At 36.6% G+C, this 15,923-nt stretch overlaps 1 protein-coding gene across 1 annotated transcript in view; it reads left to right on the plus strand.

The window, feature by feature from the left end:
• Positions 1 to 15,923, plus strand: part of ANO3 (anoctamin 3) — a 272,078-nt gene that overhangs the window by 218,094 nt on the left and 38,061 nt on the right. Inside the window, exons 15-17 of the mRNA XM_032413849.1 lie at positions 10,216 to 10,298; positions 10,728 to 10,868; positions 11,388 to 11,552. Of these exons, the coding sequence (XP_032269740.1) occupies positions 10,216 to 10,298; positions 10,728 to 10,868; positions 11,388 to 11,552 (389 nt within the window). The remainder of the gene's footprint in view (positions 1 to 10,215; positions 10,299 to 10,727; positions 10,869 to 11,387; positions 11,553 to 15,923) is intronic.

A 15,923-nucleotide genomic window follows, 5' to 3' on the forward strand; every position in this document is an offset into this window, starting at 1 on the left:
CAGCACACAGAGTTTATTTGCTGAGTGTCCTCAGCGCTGAGCCATGACCTTGCAAGGGGCAGAGTGAGGAGAGAATAAGATGCCAAGGCTAGATCTGTACACTCTGAAGAAGGTTCTTGATTTGTTTCTTGGCTCAGAACTCAGGGCAAAAGAGAAAGGAAACTTATTCATGACCTGAAGGGGATTTTGAAATCAAGTTCATGGACACCAAATAACAATGACAAGTGGCTTTCTCATCCATTTAGACTCTAAGCACCTTAAACACTTTGGAGAGAACAATGAAAACATGCTGTGTTTCACTAAGCTGACAGTTCCTAGAAGCTCTTAGCTACAGAACAAGAAAGAAATTTTTGTATGGAATCAGGACAGAATCCTTAAAGAAGGACACTTAGGATTATTGGGAACCCTCCCCTTGAATGAGTATTTGAAGCCAGTAACCCTGGGAGTCAGAGTGACGTGGGGTACACAGTCAAGTTCATTTGGGGCAGGAAAACTTTATTTCTGAACTTTGGTATCATTACCAGTAAAATAGCAATACAAAAATCGTTTCTTGTACATGGCGCTGTTGTGAGGATTTAATGAGTTAGCATGTATGAAACATTTAGGATGGCTGGCATATATGTGAGTGATACATTACAGCTCTTCATGGGAAGGAGACACACAATTTTGGAAGCTACAAAAATATGAACAGAAAATGAGGTATGAAAATAACTAAACTGGGAAAAATCACAAATTTACAAATTTTAAAATCTCTGAATACATAAAGTCAAAATCCAGAAAAGTAACAATATTTTAATTAGCTAACTTCCTATCATATTTCTGTAATGCTTTTTGTCCTACTTTTCTTTCTGTGTTTTATGAAATGACCTTTTAATATGATGTTTAAAAATATTTCAGAGAACGTATAGAAAAGCAATTCTGTCTTTCCTTTTCCTCTAACATGGTTAATTGAAAGTCTTTTTTATTGATAGCTTTGAAAAGTTTATTTCAGCTTTATAATTCATTATTGGTAGTGTTGTGCATTTTTAATATAAATTTGAGAAGATCTCTGGCGTGTTTCAATTTAATTTTTTAAAAGATTTTATTTATTATATGAGTGAGGTGGAGGAGGATCAGAGGGAGAGAATCTCAAGCAGACTCTGCGCTGAGTGTGAAGCCCAACGTGGGGCTTGATCTCATGACTCTGAGATCATGGCCTGAGCCAAAATCAAGAGACAGATACTTAACTGACTGAGCCACCCAGATGCCCCATGAGTTGAAATTTTAAAAAATAATTTTCCCTAGTCTCCTGTACTCAGATCTTATTTCTCTTGCTTTATCAGTGCTGGACACCCTAGAACATGCCATCTTTCCGTATAACCACTGGCCTGGCACCTGAGTCTGCGTATGAAGTAAAAGGAGTTTCCTCAGAATTCATTACTATATTAAGATAACTAATAGTTACTGAACAGCTTGTGGAAGTGGCCTGCAAACCACATAAATATATCTTCCTCAACGCAAACTAAATGTATCCCTGACTCAACATTCGATCAGTCAACTGTCAAAAACACTCAGGGCCAGTCCACCACACACTATTTGAGGAAGTCAGAGATTCTGGCTGTGTGTACCAGGAGCTTTTAGACACATCAAAATTATAAATATACACAATTCAATCATTCTTTGACTAAGTAAATATTTGCTTGAATTGTGGACCAAGAAGCATTAAGTTTGCTTCTGCATGTCTGTCTCCACAAATTCAGATATTGTGGTCCAATAAAAAAAGTAATCTTTTTAGACAATTAAGTTATAAGCATGTATTGGGGCACCTGGGTGGCTCAGTCGTTAAGCGTCTGCCTTCGGCTCAGGTCATGATCAAGCCCGGCATCGAGCCCCGCATTGGGCTCCGTGCTCCGCGGGAAGCCTGCTTCTCCCTCTCTCACTCCTCCTGCTTGTGTTCCCTCTCTCGCTGTGTCTCTCTCTGACAAATAAATAAATAAAATCTTAAAAAAAAATGTATCAAAATTTTATTAGAGTTTTACTGCAAAGGAAAAGTCCTCTAAGAGATCAGTGCAAAGATTTCTGTCTTGGCAGAGGCAGTTATAAGAAAAGAGAGTGGTTGGTAATCATTTTTAGATGCCAAACAACAACAACAACAAAAATGGAAAAGATTTACAGTCAAAGAACTTTAGACTGTTGATGGAGCACTGACTGGATGAGCAGCCAACCTCCCAGAAGTTCTCAATCTTATTTAGGTCTTTTAGAAATTTGCTTAGAAAAATAAAATAAAAAGAAATATTCTTAAACATTTCATCTGTGATGCTAATTTCTTCCCAGAAAGATGTTGCAAATTATATAGCTCAAAAAATTCTATCCCAAACCATGTTTGGAGTAATTTTTCCTTTGGCACTGAAAAAGGTCAGCATTTGGATCTGGATTTGAGTTTCAGCCAAATATCTTCCTCAGGTAACGTAACCTCCAAGAGCTTCAGTTTGCTTATCAACTGAATGAGATTAATAACCTTGTATTTACCTGGGTTGTTGTGGAAATGGTACTGGTTAATTTAAAAATAGCTAGCACAAAGTCTGGGACATTTTAAGTGCTCAATAAAGGCTATTTCTCTTCTTCCTCTTTGGGAATATGATGCAACTCATTTTCACTTTTTTGTATGCTCTCTATAGGAATAGACAAATATGTTCTCAAAAACAGTAAGTTTTGAATTGAATTATTTACTCTAGAAGCAGTTTTACAGTCTTAAATACAAAAGAAGAAAAATAACAATATAAATCATTTGCTAGGTTATGGGCAAAAGAAAGTATGTGGAAACTGACCAAGACTGAATTTGTGAATCAGTTGAAATATAAATAAATGACAATAGTTTTATTTTTCCTGCAGGAAGATATACAATATGTTTAAATTTTATAAAGTATATTTTATATTGTATATCCCTTATGCAGTAGAAACAAGGAACTTTGTCTATGTAAAGTTTCCTATGTATAACAACTAACAGAATATTGAAAAAAATTGGTTATTGTAATTTATTATACTATTAAAATGAATTAAGCGTAATTAGACCACTTACAAACTGTACCTCACTTAATTCATGCAATGCCTCTGTGAGGATGATTTTACTGTTGTCACTGTAAGTTGTGAAAATGGAGGGTTCTCATTATGTAGACATTCATCCAAGGCATTTGTCACATAATTAGAAAAGCATATAGGCAGCTTTCAAACCCAGAACATTCCTACTCCAAGCCATGTTCTCTCTCCAGCACCACATTGCCTTTCCTAGATGTTTTTTTGAGGATCGCTGTAACTTGATCAAGAAGATAAATTTTACGACGTTTATAATAAAAGCAAAGTTAGTCGTTTCTTTTATAGTGACTCTCATTCACCTGTGGTGCCAAGAATTCTAATTGAACTGTACCCAATTTCAGAGGGATGCTTACAAGGGATGCTTATAAGGTGAAAAGGCAAATATTTAACAATGTTTAGGGCTCTGGCCATGGCTAGTCAGAATGAATGCAGACCTCAGTTCTGGAGCACTTTGTTGGAGGTCCCGAACTGTTTTGGGGATAACCTGGACAGGTATCCTGTCCTGCTGAAGCTTTCCTGGGAAGGACAGACCCGCACATGAGGGGTGTGAGGCAAGTCAGGAGACTCAGTTATGAGTTTGCTTTTCGTTTTTTTAGTCATAAATTGACAACCAGTATGGCCATACCTTTGAGTATTGGCAACATACCAACCATAAATAGACTGTTCAAGAAAAATACCTTGGATGGAATTAGCAAAATTCTAATTATAGCTGCTTATTGATGCTGAGATTGTAAGTGACTTTTAGTTTCTCCTTTACGGTTTTAATTAATTCACTCAGCATGGATTTACTGAAAGCCTCCTATGGAGCATGCACCCCTAGACCCCTGTATTTCAGAAGTCAATCAGACAAGGTGGTGTTCCAGTTTTTTGTGTGTTGTTTTGTTTTTTTCTGCTGTTCCTACATTTGTAATCAGAAAATGTTCAACAGAATTAAGGAATTTAAGTGTATCAAATAGTTGGGTGGTAAGATGAAGAGAGGGCCTGAGAAAAATTAATCCTGTGCTTAAAAGGTTACATTATATTTTATGAAAATATACGGCCAAAGCTGACAAGTTTGTATTTGTGGCCTCTGATACCACATCAAGTGACAGACGGAAGAGTTACCTTCAGAGGGACTCTTAACATCAAAGTTAAGAGTCTGTTCTGGTCAAGATTGTTGTGAGAATTCTCACTGGATTTTAGTAGAACATCATGCTCTTTCTGTGTAGCTTCTTATTTCTAAATGAGTTTTGCTAGGGGAAAAACGATCAAGTCTGATTTTAGGAATTGGTGAAGATTTTCAGTACTGAGGGTTCAAATGCTGGCCTTCCCAGGTTCTTAGAACCTACTTATTTGTTGTTTTCTTTTTTACTCAATATTGTTAGCGAGGAAGAAGGAGGGGAGGGAAATTGGAAGTAAGTCAGAGAGAGACTGCATGTCCTTAGACAAAGAGGAAATTTCACAAGACAAGCGAGTCTTGACGAACCAGTTCCACGTGTGCTTGGGTCTAGTACCGTTCAGCCCAAATATTCAGAATCTGTCATGTCACACATATTTAAGCTCCTTATATTGATTAGCCTGCTTTATACTGACGGAAGGAATTCCATTAATTACATTTTTGTAAGGTGCTAACTGGAAAAAGAAAGAAAGAAAGAAGGTAGCTTTCTCTGGGCATGAAAATGTAAAGTGTTCCACATTCCTGGCTCCTGCTAATTGTAGAACCTGTTCTGCGAGGTTTCTATTTCTACCTCATGTATAGTGATGTCGCAATACTCTGTGGGAAAGGCGCATTATGCTCCAGGATGTTGCTGAAAATAAATCTGGAGAATGGAAGACAGTCTTTAGTGGTACTTGGGTGTTATCTACATTGGCAATCTCAGAAGCCTTGCTCTGATAAACTGTTGTTCAGCCAGGTCTTCTCTGGAGAAGGCTTTAAATCTTTATCTCTTCTGAGGGAAACAATACTTGGAATTCCTTTTTGTTTTCCATATTTGGACATACTTACCTTCATTTGTGTCCGGAATTGACCTCTTTCCCCGGCTCCATCTCCATGAGCCCCCACCCGCTAAAGTACAGTGAAGTCATTTTTAAAACTTTTTAAGTAATAACGATTTTTCCACATAAAATTGAACTTGATGGCTCAAATTATAAAACAGATATAGAATGGACTTCCCTGGTGAGGGACTCTCTTTCCATATCTCCATGGAGCATAATTTGAAAACCTGGAATAATGGAAAGAGCACGTGACCAGGAGTAAGAATCAAAATCACTCGATTCCACTCAATAATTCAGCTCAATGTAACAGTTATTGAACACGTCAGTGTGCCAAGCACTACAAATGCTAAGGAAAAAAGGCACTCCAGAAACTTAACTTCAAGTGTAGGAAAAAGCAGATATAGGAAAAAGTGTAGTAAAGTGTTGTAGATGCTTTGGCAGATTTCTAAACAAGGCCAGTGTTACTCGTCAACCACTCTGGGCCTTGTTTTCTATAAATTTGAAATACATAATTGGAACAAACTACATATAGAATCTAACCTCTTTGAGGGGTGCCTGGGTGGCTCAATCGGTTAAGCATCTGACCCTTGATCTCAGCTGTAGGCCTCAATCTCAGGGTCATGAGTTCAAGCCCTGCATTGGGCTCCACACTGGGCATGGAGCCTACTTTTTTTTTTTTAAAAAAAAAAGAATCTAACCTCTTTGAGATGCATAACTTGACGATTCTGTCACTCTGTGCCATTGACTTTGGATCACAAGGAAAAGCCATTGAAATGGACATGAGGAAATAAATGGAAGTTCAAGGTGGCAGCATGTGTATCTTTGAAATTTAAAGTAAAGTATGTCATAGTCAGAGAGGCAGGAGTAAAAAAAATAAATACAATGTATAGTTGCTAAGGAACAGAAGTATGCAGTATCATCTTCAGCTTTTCCATAATATTCCTCCTACCTCCATGACTCATGTGAAAGCTGGCTTTACCCTGCTCACAAAAAGCCCTTCTCCAATGGAGGCCTCTCCTCCTGCCCCATCCCCAACCTAGTTTGACAGGAACCGGGGGAAGAGTTGATAAACTGTACACAGGGAGGGGTAAAAAGAACATAGGTGGTTTGTACTTCTTGTACAATGTGTACTTTGTGGGAAATAAATGTGCTCCATAATCCATTTCCACAGACAATTAGTGTTAACACTTTGGTAAATATTCTTTTGGACACTATGTATATAGAACTATCATATATCGGATTCATCTAGCAACTTATCATATATGCACAATATATAAACATTTATACTGTATATACAATATATACTATAAATTTCTGTATCTTCATCTACATCTATATTTATAGTGACACATCCTTCTAAGTGAAATGGCTTTCCCTTTATACATGTTCATTTTTAAAGCATTTTCACTTTTACATTAAGGCAGTTTAATATGCTCCCTGTCCTCTTTACCATCACCTGGTCTCTGTCACCCTGCTCATTCTGAGCCTTCATTCCTTAGTCCTTCCACATTAGTTCATGCCAAACCTTTCACCACCAATTACAATAAAATGACTAATGATTGCTTGTCACTTTCATGGCTTATAATATAATTTTTTTAAAGTCACTGATTCATGGAGTCCTTCAAAGATGCCTGCCTGTTCTTGAAATTCTTATTCCCATTCTTCAGTCTTGAACTGGATGTCAACTCAACCCCTTTTCTCATCCTTTGCTATCCAGAAAGGGGTCAAGTTCAGAGAATGCTTCTGGAAGAACAAAGTCGCTGAATGGAGGCTGTAAAGCATTTAGCCTCTCCATCTCACATTTCTGTCATTTGGAGCCTGCTCTTTGGTCTATGGGGCAAAATGTGAGCCAGTGGGACAAATCTTGCTGATGACTCAGGGCAATGTGGTGGTTTATTTGATTGTGTTTTATTGGAATTTGAATGTGTTTAGATGGACTGAGCACTTAGTAGTTTAGAGTAAGGCTCAGCCTTTCCTACTGTATTTCTATTAGGCCACATGTGTACCTACCTACCTGAGACGACCTTGAGGTCACTTCCACTGGGTGCTTATGCTTTGCTCTTTTTCTCAGGTCTTGGCATATGTAAAAACCCTTCTTCTTTCCATGGCTACTTGATATATTTGTGTCAGGGTACTGCGCAAACCTCCTTGATGCTCAGCCCACTCTTCAGGTCTAGTCTAATTGCCCGAGTTCATAATTTGGGTTTGCGTCTTTTCTAAACTGGCTGTGCAGTGAGATACGGTGTTTCTAGCATCCCACTTCCTTTTCAGGCCCTCACTGCAAGCTTAGAGCCTCCTACTGTAAACCTGGGAGAAACTACCGGCTTGTCGTAATGACTGAGTCCATTGATAATGTTAATCACTTGGAATTTTCAAAATTACTTACTTTCTAAAATCTGGTCTTTGAGGAATAGTTTACATTAAGTGAAATCTACAAATTCTAGGTGTATTTTGATCACCTTTGAAAATGACAGGGGTGCCTGGGTGGCTCAGTGAATTAAGTGTCTGCCTTCGGCTCAGGTCATGATCTGAGGGTCCTGGGATCGAGCCCCACATCGGGCTTCCTGCTCAGCGGGGACCCTGCTTCTCCCTCTCCCACTCCCTTAGCTTGTGTTCCCTCTCTCTCTCTCTCTGTCAAATAAATAAATAAAATCTTCAAAAAAAAAAGAAAGAAAAGAAAATGACATAAACTTGTATAGCCACATCTCCTGTTAAAATATAGAATATTTTCATAACCTCCAATAGTTTCCTCATGCCACCTGCCAGTTACCACAGCCCCAGAAGCAACCACTATTCTAATTTTCAAAGTTAGCTACTTTTATTATTAATTTTGTTTTATTAAGTTTAGCAGGGATTAGTAAGTGGTAATTTCCCTCCTTCTTTGATGTTCGGCATACTGATTTTTTTTTAAGAGAAAGAGTGGTGGGAAGGGGCAGAGGGAGAGGGAGAGAGAGAATCCCAAGCAGGGTCCATACTCAGCACAGAGCCTGACACAGGGCTTGATCTCACAACCCTGAGATCATGACCTGAGCCGAAATTAAGAGTAGATCACCTAAATGACTGAGCCACCCAGGTGCCCCGGCATACTGAAAAATTACTATACATGCCCTCTTTCTAACTGAAAATTTTTAAAAGTGAGAATATTGATTCACTTGAGAGTTTAAATTATCTGTGAATAAAATAAATATATCTCAAGCTGAGAATGGATTTTTAACACAAAGCCTAGTTTATTATTGAAATTCAAAGTAAAAACATTTGTGAAAGTTAAAATTACACCAAAGCCAGTTTTCAGGCTCACAAAACCAAGATTACCTTTATTTCTTAGATTATCTGGGAGATGCTTCTAGACAAAGTTTATGCTGGATGATAAATTAAGAAATGACTGCGTGATACATTTAAACTTTAAACCTTGACTGAGATCAGTGATAATTAGAATTTTATTGCACATTCTATGTCATGTACTGTATGAAAGACTTTAAGTCCCAGGCTTATAATTACTGAATGTTATAGTTGCTTATTTAACACAATGCTTTTTTTTCCTTCAGTTTTCCTTCCATAATAAATTATTTCTCTGTGTCTTTCCTTCAATATACTTCCTCTATGTTCCACTTATTTTTTAAGTTCTAGATCTCCCTGTTGGCAGCAATGATTATGGCCAACTATTTTTTATAGCAGATCCAGTATTTGGAAAACCTCATTTATCTTCCTGTCAGTGGAGCTTGGCTATCTCGATTCTTTTAGCCTTATTTACTTTCTTAAAACTTTATAGAAAATCAATAGATAGCATGTATAGTAGGCCTGGGGGGAAAAATTAAAAATATGAAGACTGTATGGACAATAACTAGCAAGAGTTTCAGTCCTGACTGCCATTTATTGGCTATATGATCTCGGACACAGTAAGTTTATACCTTTGTTTCAAAAATCTGATGATAGTAATACCTGCCATTATCTACTTGTGTTATGAAAGTAACAAAATTAAATCATATGTGAGAAATCACTTTGTACATTTTGAAGTGTAATAAAAATGTAAGTTAATGTAATTATGAACATTGTATTTTCTAACCAGTATCAGGGCTGATTTCTAATTATAAATAAAAAAAGACAACACAACCTCAGAATCATCTTCCCCTGGCATTCTTTTGCATTGAAAGCAGGAAGAGAATAAACGCAGACTGAGAAGAACACCTCAATCCTTTGCTCCATACTGCTTGTGATGGTGGTGGTGTTTTTCCAAAAGCATGTGTTTCTATGTTTGCACTATAATTTTTCCTTCATTATAACTCTTACTACAATGTAAGTTAACTTTATTTAGATGACTGTCTCTCTCTACTAGATAAGAAGATCCCTGAGGTTAGAGTGCCTTGCCCAAAATAAGAGAACAGCAAATGGATGGATGGATGGATGGATGGATGGATGGATGGATGGTTAGATGGATGAATGATACCACAGTTTTTAAGAATGCACCTGTGAGGTCTTAATGATGTTTGCAAAGTCTTGAATTCTGTAAGGTGAAGCCCACTTACTAGAAAGAAAATGATCTTTCTCTTAACTGTTTACACAGAAAATCCAGTTAATGGTTCAGGCCTTTCTTTAATTTTTCCATTGAGTCCTCTCTAGTCCATGCTGAGTTCACCTAGAATATTCATCCAGGAGTGTCTTCTCTGGTCTTTTTCTTTTCTACCATGGTAACCTTGTGTTTTTCCTCTCTCTCTCTCCCACCCCATTGCTCTCTCGATCCTGGAGGAGTAGCATCTAGTCTTTATTGTCATTCCTGACTGGAGAAGTCTTTCTTTAGGTCTTTTATATGATTTTAAAGAGTCATATACACGTCAAAAGGGACAATATATATTTACCTCACTAATATTGACCTTCTCTTACAGCATCACTTTGATGGGCCAGGCTAGCAAAGGCCTATGCTTATTTAATCCATTGAAAAAAAATTACTCTCTAGGAGTTCATGCTGACAGCAGTGTACAGAGACAGGGAGGATAGGATGAGGGAAAAACAAAAGTCCAATTATATAAATTTAACAAATTTAATTTATTTTAATAATTTAATAATATGATAGAAATGCATTAATCCAAAAAAGAAAAGCAATGATGAAAGAATGTGATGCGGTTGGGCAAATAATAATAATGATAATAATAATAATAATAATATTATCTATAGCCACAGTCTTCTTGGAGTTTTGGAAAAGGAGAAGAAGTACACTGACTTATACTTGGGACCTTATTGAATGGGAAGAAGAGGAGGTAAGATGTTAAGAAACCAGGAGACAGGGAAACTGGGATAACATATGATGCAGAAAATTGTTCACTGTCCTTAACATCCAAGCTGGAAGCAGCTAAACACCATTAGGTTTTCCTTTGATGTTTTTTTACTAACAGGATTTCTTATTTCATGAAGTTAAGACAGATCGTTGATGAAGTAATGTAATTTTTTTCAAAGCACTGCCATGGTATTTCTTAAAATTACATTAGTGGAAAATTGTGTTAATTAAAATATAGTTTAGGGTTTATTTGGAAAATAATTTGCATTTTATTTTTTAAAAGTTACTTCTTTTCCAAGACTTGCTATAAAAGTAGGCCAAAATCCAGGAATTTTGTTCTAACTATTGCATGATTTTTTTTTTTTTTTAATTTATGACTTTGATAGGTAGGTAACTTTAGTTTCTCTTACAGGAAACACTTCGTCCCCAGTTTGAAGCCAAGTATTACAAGATGGAGAGAGTGAATCCCATCAGTGGAAAACCTGAGCCACATCAGCCTTCCTCAGACAAAATCACTCGTCTTCTTGTTTCTATCTCAGGAATATTCTTCATGGTAAAGTACAACCATCAATATCAGAATGTTGTGGAATTCCACATTTAGAAGGAAGTTCTAAGATACCAACTCATTTTGTGACCCTCAGGGTCAAAGCATATCCAATTCAGTACATTTAATACATACTATTAAACAAAATTAAAATCACGGCAAGTCATGGAGTGATTACAAAGAGAGTTTGGGCATATTTTTAAATAAATACTCTTTGGAAGAAACAAAGACCATCTAAGATAAAATGGAAATTATATGAGTTGCCCTGATGAATTAAAACTAAGCATTCCACTTGAAAGTGGAAATTTGAACAGTTTACATCTTATAACATGTATTTTGACTCTAATGTAACTCAATTCCTTAAAGGAAAAAAATTGAATTTATGTATCCTTTCTTGGAAAAGCAAATTCCTTTAGCTCTGAGGCGGGGGTGGGGGGGGAGGGGGGGCCGTATCTTGGTCTATGGTATTGCTTTCGTTTTGTCAATTATGCAAAAGACAGATGTCTTCTCTGGTCTCCCATATTGTAGATCTCTCTGGTGATCACTGCAGTGTTTGCTGTTGTGGTGTACCGCCTGGTTGTCATGGAACAGTTTGCATCGTTCAAGTGGAACTTCATCAAACAGCACTGGCAGTTTGCAACATCGGCTGCGGCTGTTTGTATCAACTTTGTAATCATCATGGCCCTGAACCTTGTAAGTGTTTACAGGTCTCCAAAGGTTAAGAGGTATGGGTGGAGGAGAGTCTGTGTTTCCTCCATGCTTGGGTTGCATTTACAGGAAGTCTGTGTTTCCTCCATGCTTGGGTTGCATTTACGAGATGAGCCCAACCCACATTTTCTTCAATGGCAACTCAGTTTAGTGGGAAAAAATTCATCTATGTGGTTTGGATGATGGGTTTTTTTTTAATTAAAATCAATGACAGTTGTACTGTCTTCCTTGTCCTTTGAGTTTATTGTCTTGATGAGTGAAAATTTCCACTCATTGAGTGTCTGGTGTGTGCTAGAAAAGGTGCTATGCTCTTTTCATTCAAATAAGGGATTTTTTGGTTCAAAAAACTGAACCTCAGTGGATAATCTGTTACAAAAGTATAAGAAAATCTGTTTGAAATAGAGGGCTTGTTACTTCCAAGGCCTCATGTGGAATAGAAAATAGCTACTCCATTTTTCTTTCTCTGGGTCTAAGCATTTTTCTCCTTCCTTCCCCCCTCCCTCCCTCCCTCCCTCCCTTCCTCCCTCCCTTCCTTCCTTCTTTTTTCAGCACCTTCCGTTTGCATGTCTGCTCTGTTCTATCAGGAAATGTCTGTCTTTGCTTAACCATGACCCATCTTTCTTTCATGCTGTGGTATTGTAATGATTTTGTTATCTTCTTTGGTTCTAACTATGCAACCATGTTGGTTTCTATAGGCTAGTTAACTGAGATCATCCAGTATTTCAATGTACTAATTTTTCAGAGAGAGCTTCTGATCCATACACTGATTGACTCATGAACTCTAGGGTTGAGAGGGCATTATTGTGTCTACATAGGCCCACATCTTCAGCAAGGTCTATGGGTGGGGTCCTATTTTCTCTGAAGACAGGAGGCATTGATTGGCACATTTAGGGTAATAATCTCTTTCCTTTAATTCTTCCAACAATGCCACAAGGCCAGTATTCTCTCGATTATGTAAGTAAGGAAATGGATCTGGAGAGCTTAAATAACTTTCCCCAAATCATACATATACTAAGTGTTAATGCTGGTATATTTACATCATGCAATAATGTCTGAAGATAGCTAAGCAATACACAAATAATGATGTTTATATTATGTACAAGTAATGTGCATTTGGGTCTATATGTGGATTGACACTGCTGTTACATGTTTAGCCTGGAGAGGGCTAGGACCATTTAAAATAATCAGAAAAGTGAAAAGTCACTGTGGTAAATGTTTTAATGCAAGGATGATAGTTAATATCTCCTACTGGAGTCTGCTTTCTTCAGATTTGTTTTGCTTTGTAGAAGGAAACTACCGTTTGCAGTATCTCCAAATAAACCACACAATATTTTAAATTTATGTCCTTGACTCATAGATTAAAGTAAATAAGAAACATTGAAAAAACATAATACAAGGATGGGCCGGCATGGCTGGTAGTGTGTGTAAGGTTGCACATTACACAAAGTCACCACATTGACGGGGGAGCCATTCACAGAATAGATATTGTAGATTTTTATATTTTATGGTTATACTCTTCTGGTAGATTGTGAAAGATCTTGTTTCTAACAAAATCAATTGTTTATGACAATTTTCCAGTAAACAGAGGTTATTGAGGTTGGCTTCATTATCTGAGGAAAGGAGGCTAAATAGTTGATGTGTTTATTTCTAGGTAACAATAGCAATCAACCAGTCTGATCTTAAATGGACTCAATTTCTTATCCATAGTCAGCTGGTTGACATAAAAATGACTGGTCATAGTCCTGCTATCTAGGATCTTATAGTCTAGTGGAGACATAGAACACAATGAGGAATGAATGCATCATAGTTGAAGCACAAAATGCTCTGAGTAAAATGGGAAAGAAGCTATCAGTTGTATGTGAAATGGGGAGGGGGAGTTGTGATGATGTATCAGAAGACTCAAAGCAAAGAGGAGAGGGTACTTACTCTGATGAGCCAAGAAAGAGCAGAAAGTGGACTGTCATTTGAGGAAATTTAGCCCGAAAATGTACAGAACCACAGAAGTGCATGTTCTTTGTCCTAAGGAAATGGTGAGGAGTGTCTATAAAACATAAATTTATGGGAGAATGAGGAAAAAGAGATTAGAAAAGTAAATTAGTGCCTCACTGTGGAGATCTGGGATACCATGTAAAGAATCTGGACATCATTTTTTTTTCTTATAGGTAGTGGGGAGCCAATATAATATTATTATTATTAATATAATATATTAATATAAAATATAATATAAAGTATATATTTTTAAATATATTTTATTTTAAAAATATATCTGATAAAGATAGTATCAAAAATCAAACTAAAGAGCAATTATAGCTACACAGGTAAAAATCCCAAGTACATAGAAAAATGTTATCAGGAGCTCTACACTCAGCATGGAGTCTCCTTGTCCCTCTCCCTCTGCCCCTCCCCTGCCCCCTGCTTGCGTGTTCTGTCTCTCAAATAAATAAATACATAAAATCTTTTTTTAAAAAATTAAAAAAATGTTATCAGGAGTTATCTCTGCAAAATATAGGTGATTTCTTTTCTTTACATATTAAACATGTAGTTTGCATTTTCAAATTTTTTACAATAAGCCCATATACCATTTAAAACTAGTAAAAGGAAAACATTTGATATTAATTTCTGATATTTTAAAGAAATCAGGGATGGCAGTCCAAGATTTGTGTAGAAGGATAGGATTTTTATTGTATTATTACTTAGAGTAGTAAAAATTGGTGAGAGACCCCCTAAATGAACAAATATAAGAGAATATTAATTCAAATTCTATATAATGGAGCATCATGTACCCAATTAAAATGCTATTCTAATATTATTTAAGGACATGACATGCAGTTACATAAAAAAGATATATAACTACACTTGATTCCCATTGCAACACATCTGCGTTTTGAAACTATAAGGAGTAACAATAAAATGTTAACAGTGGTTATCTCTCAGTAGAGGGATACTATTTGATTTAATGTAACTTTTTTGGGTTCTCTCAAATATTTATCTCTATATGCAGACTTTGATTTATAATCAGAAAAAAATAACCTTTACTTTTAAAACATTCTACCATGATACAAAGTTTGGAATAAATTAGAAATGGAATGTACTTTATTTTTACTTTATATATGAGTCAGCCATATAACCACAGTCACCAAGGTGGCAATTTTGGCTCACTTTTTAAATTTGGTCTTTCACCAAGTAGAGAAAAGGTTTATCAGTGGGCAAGCAGCATTCCCGAACTCGTGCAGGCGCGCGCACACACACACACACACACGCGCGCGCGCGCACACACACACACTATTCCTATGTGCGCCCCCTCCCTTCCCCTGCCCTCTTAATACTGCCCAGGCTCTCATCACTTTGTGGTGCCAGTTGCTCAACTTAATGTCCTGATAAAAAGCAGTGGACAGGGCGTCTGGGTGGCTCAGTCGTTAAGCGTCTGCCTTCGGCTCAGGTCATGATCCCAGGGTCCTGGGATCGAGCCCCACATCGGGCTCCCTGCTCCGCGGGAAGCCTGCTTCTCCCTCTCCCACTCCCCCTGCTTGTGTTCCGGCTCTCGCTATCTCTCTCTCTGTGTCAAATAAATAAATAAATAAATAAAATCTAAAAAAAAAAAAAAAAGCAGTGGACATTGGACGCAGGCAAAGATTTGCTCTTGATCTGTGTGATCCTGGCAATACCATATAATATCTTTGAGTTTTAATTTTTTTTATCTTTCATATGAGGGTGATAAAACTAATGCATAGGGGTATTGAAAGATTAAATGAGGTCCTCTAACAAATAAATGGTGCTTAATAAGTGTTAACCTTTTTCCTATTTGCTTCTCTTCAGTTTTTAAAAATTATTTCTCTTTAAAAGCCTCCCATTCTCTTTCTTGCAAAATACCAACATTTTCTTTATTTTTTTCCCTTTCTCTTCATCTTTAAATCATAGAATTTATTTATTAACCTTCAGTCCCAGTTATCAAAATGCCAATGATCTTTTCTTTGGTCTGAATTCTTCAGACCACATCTGCATTTATTTATAATTTCTTCATTCTTTTTTCTTTAACTGTTACCTAGTGCCCATTCATAAATTTTTAAATACTCAGAGTTGTCTGTAGAAAGAGAATCACATCTAAGATGTTGTTTATGTCTTTTGATCAAATTTATGTCTAAAATATAAGAAAATTTGAAATATTTAATTAGTTCTTGCAAAAATCATACCATCGTGCTAATTTTCAGTAGTCTTGTTTTTTTTAATGTATTTTCTTCTTTCTGAAATTTACTATTTTTATCTTTTTTAGTTTTGCATTAAATCAATACATTGTTATTATATAAAGCACCGACAGTATGAAAACATTAAAAATATTAAGAAAAGTCACTATTTTCT

Source organism: Phoca vitulina, unplaced genomic scaffold (genome assembly GCF_004348235.1).
Source record: "Phoca vitulina isolate PV1807 unplaced genomic scaffold, GSC_HSeal_1.0 scaffold16, whole genome shotgun sequence".
Taxonomy (NCBI): Eukaryota; Metazoa; Chordata; class Mammalia; order Carnivora; family Phocidae; genus Phoca; species Phoca vitulina.